The 8962-nt window shown below is 49.6% G+C and overlaps 1 protein-coding gene across 3 annotated transcripts; it reads left to right on the top strand.

Annotated features, from left to right (window-relative positions):
- The first annotated feature begins 216 nt into the window (after positions 1-216).
- Positions 217-3329, top strand: DUSP1 (dual specificity phosphatase 1). 3 transcript variants are annotated; one of them, XM_011947797.1, is made up of 4 exons: positions 217-882; positions 1165-1310; positions 1635-1854; positions 2288-3329. In XM_011947797.1, exons 1-4 carry the CDS (start codon positions 516-518, stop codon positions 2656-2658), a joined length of 1104 nt encoding a protein of 367 aa, XP_011803187.1. In that variant the 5' UTR covers positions 217-515; the 3' UTR covers positions 2659-3329. The 3 variants fall into 3 exon arrangements, with proteins under 3 accessions (XP_011803187.1, XP_011803186.1, XP_011803188.1); XM_011947796.1 differs by having other exon boundaries at positions 217-1310; XM_011947798.1 differs by lacking the exon at positions 1635-1854 and having other exon boundaries at positions 217-1310.
- Positions 3330-8962: the final 5633 nt, after the last annotated feature.

Genomic DNA, 8962 nt, shown 5'->3' with positions numbered 1-8962 from the left:
CGGGCCCAGTCCCTGGGGACGCGCCAAGAGCAGGCCGGACGGCAGGGCGGGGGCCGGGGCCGCGAGCCAGCGCGCAGCGAGCGGACCCAGCTCCGAGGCTGATGACGTCTTCTCCTCTAGCTCGGCGGCGCCGGGCCGGGCCGGGCGGGTGACGTCACCACCCCGTCACGTGATCACCATTCAAACAAACACCCTCCTCCCCCTGCGCGCGGGTCTGGCCCGCCCCGTCCCCCAGAGGCCGCATATAAACGAGCTCCCCGGACCGGGCTCGCTGCGAAGGACATTCGGGCTGTGTGTGCGACGTGGTTCGAAGGGGCAGTCGGGGCAACCGCGAAGAAGCCAAGGAGCCCAGAGCCCCGCGTGACGCTCCTCTCTCAGTCCAAAAGCAGCTTTTGGTTCGGCGCAGAGAGACCCGGGGGTCTAGCTTTTCTCGAAAGGCGCCGCCCTGCCCTTGGCCCCGAGGATAGACAAAGAGCACCGCAGGGCCGATCACGCTGGGGGCGCTGAGGCCGGCCATGGTCATGGAAGTGGGCACCCTGGACGCTGGAGGCCTGCGGGCGCTGCTGAGGGAGCGCGCGGCGCAATGCCTGCTGCTGGACTGCCGCTCCTTCTTCGCCTTCAACGCCGGCCACATCGCCGGCTCTGTCAACGTGCGCTTCAGCACCATCGTGCGGCGCCGGGCCAAGGGCGCCATGGGCCTGGAGCATATCGTGCCCAACGCCGAGCTGCGCGGCCGCCTGCTGGCCGGCGCCTACCACGCCGTGGTGTTGCTGGACGAGCGCAGCGCCGCCCTGGACAGCGCCAAGCGCGACGGCACCCTGACTCTGGCGGCCGGCGCGCTCTGCCGCGAGGCGCGCGCCGCGCAAGTCTTCTTCCTCAAAGGTACGCCCTCAGGGAAGCTCGGGGCGGGCCGCACACCCCTGAGATTTTGCCCAGTACCCCCGGCTCTTGGCTCCCGGGGGGTCGCCCCACCTGCAGCGCGTGGGCGCTGGAGTACATTTATCTCTGGAACTTGTCATTGGCTTTGTTTGGGAACAAAGACTTGCCTGGGCCTTTCCGCTGTAAATAAACTTCCAGCCCTTGGTGGGTGGGGGAGTCGTATGAAGGTGCCCCGTCCCGGCGTCACTAATGAGGAAAAAAAAAAAAATGTCTTTGTATTCCCAGGAGGATACGAAGCGTTTTCGGCTTCCTGCCCGGAGCTGTGCAGCAAACAGTCGACCCCCATGGGGCTCAGCCTTCCCCTGAGTACTAGCGTCCCTGACAGCGCCGAATCTGGGTGCAGTTCCTGCAGTACCCCACTCTATGATCAGGTTAGTAGGTGTCCCTGCCACAGGGGAGAAGTAAGAACTGGCAAAGGCATGGAGGAGTAATGCCAGGGAGAATATAGAAAGTGATCTGCAGCATTATTTATAACGGAGGGGACACAGAGATATGATTGTAGGCTCTACAGAAATGAATTTGCTGGTCCTGCCCAGGCAAATGGGCTTAGTCCCCTATTTATTTATCCTCCAGCAACAGAACTGAGTTCACTCGGTATCTGAAATTGACTTTTCCAGCAGAAAGTTTTTGTGGGTGTGGGCACTGGCCTTGGCTTTGAGCGAGCTTGATGAATGTTGGATATTTCTGGATTTCAGGGTGGCCCGGTGGAAATCCTGCCCTTTCTGTACCTGGGCAGTGCCTATCACGCTTCCCGCAAGGACATGCTGGATGCCTTGGGCATCACTGCCTTGATCAACGTCTCAGCCAATTGTCCCAACCATTTTGAGGGTCACTACCAGTACAAGAGCATCCCTGTGGAGGACAACCACAAGGCAGACATCAGCTCCTGGTTCAACGAGGCCATTGACTTCATAGGTAAATGGAACGGATGCCTGGGGCTTTTCTGCCTCTCTCCTCATTTTAGCCCCTAAGCCCAACCTCTGTGGCAAGAGCTTGAAGTCTTCTGAGCCTTCTTCCAGACATTCAGTATCAGTCTGGTGTGGGCAACATTCCTGCAAAATGTGAATTTGATTCGATGTCCCACTTTACAGATTTGCAAACTGGGGCTCACAAAGTTGAATTGACTGGTCTATCTGCTGAGTGGAAATCCCCAGTCTGAGTTTAAATCCTGTGCCATCCTTTGCGCAGTGCCCACGTTACCTCCCTGAACAGTAGCCATGTGATGGCATGTGGTGATATTGACCATTTCTAGACAAGACACACCTGACCTTTCTCAGATATACTGTACCTGGGCTTGGGGTGGTTCTCCTGAGCTCTCGAGTAACCAGCCGCTCCTTTTGTTTTCCAGACTCCATCAAGAATGCTGGAGGAAGGGTGTTTGTTCACTGCCAGGCAGGCATTTCCCGGTCAGCTACTATCTGCCTTGCTTACCTCATGAGGACTAACCGAGTCAAGCTAGACGAGGCCTTTGAGTTTGTGAAGCAGAGGCGAAGCATCATCTCCCCCAACTTCAGCTTCATGGGCCAGCTGCTGCAGTTTGAGTCCCAGGTGCTGGCCCCACACTGCTCGGCAGAGGCTGGGAGCCCCGCCATGGCTGTGCTGGACCGAGGCACTTCCACCACCACCGTGTTCAACTTCCCCGTCTCCATCCCTGTCCACTCCACGAACAGTGCGCTCAGCTACCTTCAGAGTCCCATCACGACCTCTCCCAGCTGCTGAAAGGCTGTGGGAGGTGAGGCTCTTCACATGCCACTGGGACTCCAGGCTCCTTGAGAGGAGAAATGCAGTAACTCTGGGAGGGGCTCGAGAGGGCTGGTCCTTATTTATTTAACTTCACCTGAGTTCCACTGGGTTCCTAAGCAGTCGTTGTGATGACTTAGCGTCAAGACATCTGCTGAACTCAGCACATTCGGGACCAATATGTAGTGGGGTACATCAAGTCCCTCTGACAGAATGGGGCAGAAGAGAAAGGACTCTGTGTGTGAGCCGGTTTCTTTTTGCTCGCCCCTGTTTTTTGTAGAATCTCTTCATGCTTGACATACCTACCAGTATTATCATTCCCGACGACACATATACATATGAGAATATACGTTATTTATTTTTGTGGAGGTGCGTGCCTCCACAAATGTCATTGTCTACTCCTAGAAGAACCAAATACCTCAATTTTTGTTTTTGAGTACTGTACTATCCTGTAAATATATCGTAAGCAGGTTTGTTTTCAGCACTGATGGAAAATACCAGTGTTGGGGTTTTTTTTTAGTTGCCAACAGTTGTATGTTTGCTGATTATTTATGACCTGAAATAATATATTTCTTCTTCTAAGAAGACATTTTGTTACATAAGGATAACTTTTTTATACAATGGAATAAATTATGGCATTTCTATTGAAATTTCAATGCTTTTATTTCTTTGGCAACCACACCCAGTCCCTCTCCCACTAGTGAACTAGGGAAGAATTTCAACAAGGGCCTGCAGAATGTGTTGAGATCTGATCCCATGCCCTGTGGCGGCCCATTGGTCCCGTGAAATGGCTGAGTTGCAAGGGAGGAAGACAAGTGAGTATCATGAAACACCAGACGCTACAACTGAACTCTTAGTATTGGATCAGTGTGTCTACCCATGCCCATTTTAGCAGCTCTGTAACCTACCATGTCACCCAGGATGCTAAGGTGTCCCCAGAGCTAAAGCTAGGAGGAAATCGCCACTTGCCTGGATTGCCTTTTTCATTTAATACCCTCCTCAGGTTAATATAAAAAGTCGCCTGACCATCTCTGAGCTGTGCTGGAGTTACGAAGAGACAAAAGTTTTTCCAAACACATGATATAAGGCAGTGTGTGCTACCTGCCCCCAGATAAACTCGGCAAGGCCTTTTGCAGATGAGATGCTGAGACCCAGCATGGCTAAGTGGCAGAAACAGGGGAATTGGAATCTACATCTGTTCTGGACTTTCATTTGCCCATCTCATGGCACTCTTTGGTTTTTTTTTTTTTGATGGAGTCTCACTCTGTTGCCCGGGCTGGAGTGCAATGGCGTGAGCTCGGCTCACTGCAACCTCCGCCTCCCAGGTTCAAGCCATTCTCCTGCCTCAGCTTCCTAAGTAGCTGGAATTACAGGTGCACATCACCATGCCCGGCTAATTTTTGTATTTTTAGTAGAGACGGGGTTTCACCGTGTTGGTCAGGCTGGTCTTGAACTCCTGACCTATCTTTTTGCTTTTAAAAAGGCTTTTGTTATTGTGAAAATAAGAAATTGAATGGCAAAAAAAAAAAAAAAAAAATTCAAGCACTATAAGCAAATACCATGCAAATACATCACCTGCAACAGCCTGTCCCCAACCTGACCATTGCTAACATTGTGGAGGACATTCACGCTGGTGTTTCTGCATATAGACATGGCATTTTTGCTGGTTGTCTCCTTCAGGTCACCTGATTTCATAATTTTATTGAAGATAAGCAATTAAACCTAACTTGATCTAGGGTAATATTCTGAATTTGTACTCCTTTGCCAAGCAGGCAAAAAACAGAAAAGATGTAATTGCTAACAACCTGTAATCCAGTCTACAATGTTGCGTTAAGAAACTGTGAAGTTCTTGAATTACTGGCCCCTTAGCGCCCCACCCCACTCTGTTTCTGGACAAAGTGCTATGGGAAGCAGAAAAGGAAATACCCCATTCACCTTATCCAGGAGCACCCTGTGCTATGGTTCTGGTCCTGTCCTGTTGTTCAAGGTCTTTACACAGAATCAGTGTCCTTGACTTTGCCCCTCTGGCTCACTGTCTGCCACTTGACTCCCAGGGTCTGAAAGATCCCTGTGTTCTAAGTTTTAAGATTCCCTGGGCTGGCAAACTCATTTCCTCAGCTGGGTTTCCCATTACAAGTATATTCATGTTTATCAAAACAAATCGTACCCAATGTTTTTATCAAAGCCTAGAAATTTACTATTGTAAATATCTCTGTCCGTGGAAATGTACCAGCGACATCGAGTCTGTGACAGATGCCATGGCTGACTTCCCCGTGGGTTAGGGCCTTCAGTTTTTGCTTGGCAGGCACTGGCTGAACCAAAATTAATCTCCAGTGTGATCCACGCAGTGGAAAAATACAGCGGCTGCCTAAGGGAGCTGCCAGTGAAAACAAGTCACTCACTTATACCAGCTCAAGCCACTCTGCCTCATGCCAGCCCTGAGAGCCAGGGATGATAACCCCTGATCCCCATGTACTGGAGTCACTGTGTTCAGACCCTCCAGAAAATGTCATATTTGGCCTCAGACTGCTTTTCTTGGGAAAAAAATAATGCCTCCTGATGAAAAGAAAGACACTTAAAGTCTATTAACGTGTTTGTTTCCCAGGAAGAGATTGAAATAAGACTTTTAATACTGATAATGTGGCAGTGATGGTTGCCAGTTTTAGAGTGAGCACTGTGTGCCAGGTACTGCTAAGGTTAAGTAACCTTTGACAGTAATACCCATTTTACAGAGGACAAAGCTGAGGCTCACTTGTGAGAAAGACATGGGCCAATGAATGTAAAGTGCCTGGCACACAATGGGCCATGGAGAAATGTTTCCATCCCCTTGTCTCTGTCCTAATGACTTCTGGCAGTTCTCCTGGTTCAGTTTTCCCACTCCATAAAATGACCAGTTTGCACTGGATTTCAGTACTGTTCTTCCCATCTCTCTAATTCTGGGATGCAGAAAATGCATCAATGCATACTTTATGCTTTTCTGTGGTTTCCAGGCACCCATTATTTCATTATAATACCTCCAACCCCCTCACCCGCCACCTCCACCGCATCCTCTCCTTTCCTTGGAATTTTGCAAATCGTAGCTAATTTGCTTTGGACTTGCAGCCTCTGGCGTCCCTTTCCCTCCCTCCCCTGGCCCGTCGGAGGATGACATCATTGACATCATTGTGTGTACACCTTTAAGATTATATAAATCTGTGATCCTACAGTGGCCTCCATCCCCATGGTAACGCGGAGGAGTTTCCCTTTTGTGAGGAAAGCTGTCATGTCACTTCCTGCTGCTGACAAATCAGTTTAGGAGATTAAAATAAAGGGGGGCGGGGTGCCTCTGAGAAGTGCTGGCTGCGGTGGTTTCTGGTTGCCATACACAGAGGCAAACAATGCTGCTGCGGCCCCGCCTCACGCCCGCCGGGTGGATCCAGGTCACTCCGGGCTGTTTTTCTCTGCAGGTTGCTTTCTGGAGAGCAGGTGGGAGGGCTGCTCATCTTTCCCGGAGCTCTGCGGCGAGTCTGTTTGAGAACAGCCTGTAGGTGCAGACCAGCAGCCCTGCTCCCCTCTGACGGCCAAGGAGGTGTCTTCCAGCCTGTGGAGAACAAAGGGTGTGCTCTCTGTGCTAGCGCCACAGTGGACTAAACTGTGCTCTGCCAAGGAAGATAACCTTATAGCCACCTTTTCCTTGACTGTGACTTTTAAAGCTAGGCAGGAGACCCACACATTCATTCACTCATTCATTCACTCACGCATTCATTCATTCATTCGTTCAACAAATATTGATAAATATAGTCTCAGGGGATACTTTGGTGCAAGACAAAATTCCTACTCATAAGTAGCTAAAATTACTTTTACTATTTTCGCTAAACAGCAAAAGTAATTTTACTTTGTCACTTGCCATCTCATGGCACTATATATGGTGGGGGGGTACATAAATAAGATATTCACAAAATAAGGATGAAGGCTATGAAGGTAGGATAAACTTAAGACCTGAATTATATAACCCAGTTGCCCATTTGAGAGGTGAACTGGAAAGAGGGCTCCAAGGCCAGGAGAGCAGCGAAGACCTGAGGTTTGAGAGGTATGTTTGTGGACTAGTGGATACAGTACGTGATTTGGAGTTGACTAGACCTGCGTTCAAGTCCTGACTCTGCCACCTGTTAGTGGTGTGTAAGCTATCAAATTCTTTTTTTTCTTTTTTTGAGATGGAGTCTCGCTCTGCTGCTAGGCTGGAGTGCAGTGGCAGGATCTCAGCTCACTGCAACCTCTGACTCCCTGGTTCAAGTGATTCTCCTGCCTCAGCCTCCTGAGTAGCTGGGATTACAGGCACGTGCCACCACGCCCAGCTGATTTTTGTATTTTTAGTAGAGACAGGGTTTCACCAGGTTGGCCAGGATGGTCTCGATCTCCTGACCTCGTGATCTGCCCCGCCTCGGCCTCCCAAAGTGGTGGGATTACAGGCATGAACCAAGGTGCCTGGCCTGCTATCAAACTCTTTAACCTCAGTTTTCCCAATCTGTAATATGACCCAGTAATATTGTTCTCTTGTGACTCAGCTGCTCCCCATTCTGTCCCTCAAGCAGGAGCACACCCCCCGCCCCCACTGGCCCGAGTGGTCTGGCAAAGGAAAACAAAAGTGGGCTTCATCGCCAAAGTGACACCCTGGGCCCGCATCATACAACGCTTTTCTCTGAGCCATCAGAGCTTTGGAGAAGTGGCCTCCGTTCTGAGCCCATCTAGCCCTGTCCCACTAACCTGGGGCAAGCTGCTTCCCCTTTCGGGGCCTCAGTTCACTCATGTGTAAGAAGCACCTGCAGTGAACCTCATCTATTCTCCTCTCCCACCCTTCTGCCAGTGCTAAGTCCCTTCCATACCCAAGCTTGGGAGGGTCCTGGAATCCCCAGGGTTCCTGAAGGCTGGTTCAGGGAGACAAAGTGGGGAGGAAATAGACACTTTCTGGGAAGAGGTAGTGAGGGGTCCTGGACCTTCAGAAGGTCGGTTGGTGTTACGGAGATGTGACTGGTTCTTGCAGGAATGGGTTCCCTACAAGGGCCTGTGGGGGCATTGCATACTTCTGATCCCTGGGCCCTCCTTCCTTCCCAGCCTGCACAGCCCTCTGCAGTGCAGCACACTGCAAAGATGGGATTTAAAAATTTCACCAAGATCGACACCATTCACTCATCCAATAAACATATTTTAAGTACCCATGGTTTGTAAAACACCCAGTAGATGTGAAAATCATACCACCAAAGGGAATTTCGAGATTCTGTTCCAAACACCTGGGACAAAACTGATAGGTACAACTAGTGTCTGTATGACTTTGAGTGGATTATTTCTCCTCTCAAACCCTCAGTTTTGACATCTCTAAAAAGGGAGTTAAAGTATTTGCTTTATGACCAGGTGCAGTGGCTCACACCTGTTAATCCCAACACTTTGGGAGGCTGAGGCAGGCAGATCACCTGAGGTCAGGAGTTCGAGACCAGCCTAACCAACATGGTGAAACCCTGTCTCTACTAAAAATATAAAATTAGCCAGGCATGTTGACGCATGCCTGTAATCCTAGCTACTTGGGAGGCTGAGGCAGGAGAATTGATTAAACTTGGGAGGTGGAGGTTGCAGTGAGCTGAGATTGTGCCGTTATACTCTAGCCTGGGCAATAAGAGCGAAACTCTGTCTCAAAAAAAAAAAAAAAAATTATTTGCTTCACATGGTATGAAATGTGAAATGAAACGGTATATATGAAATGTTTTGCACAGTACCTGACACATAGTTAACAATAAATGTTAGCTATTTTAACCATCACTGTCGTTATCATCATCATTATAAGGGAAATACGAAAAAAGGGAACAAACCCATATCTCTAGCCTAGACCTCTCCCCTAACTGCAGACTTGAATAGCCAATAGCTTCCTTGACATTTCCATTTGTTTGTCAAATAGACTCCCAAATTTGGCAATTCCAAAAACAAACCTTTGAGTCACCCAAAACCAGCTCCTTCTGCGGTCTTCCCACCTTTGTTAATAGCAACTTCATTCTTCCATTAGTTCAGGTCAAAAACTTTGGAGACATCCTTGACTCCTCCCTTTCCTTCATAACCTATATTTAATTCAAAGGAAAATTGAGGTCCACTTTCAAACACATCCATTTCCCAAATATATCACTTCTCATCACTTCCAAAACTACTTCTCTGAGCTAGGCATGGTGACTCATGCCCGTAACCCTAGCACTTTGGGAGGCCGTGGCAGGAGGATCACTTGACGCCAGGAGTTTGAGACCAAACCTACCTCTCTGGTCCA

This window comes from Colobus angolensis, unplaced genomic scaffold (assembly GCF_000951035.1).
Source record: "Colobus angolensis palliatus isolate OR3802 unplaced genomic scaffold, Cang.pa_1.0 Scaffold27, whole genome shotgun sequence".
Classification (NCBI taxonomy): domain Eukaryota; kingdom Metazoa; phylum Chordata; class Mammalia; order Primates; family Cercopithecidae; genus Colobus; species Colobus angolensis.
The sequence above is the reverse complement of the archived record's forward strand: the minus strand, read 5'-3'. Positions and strand labels throughout refer to the sequence as shown.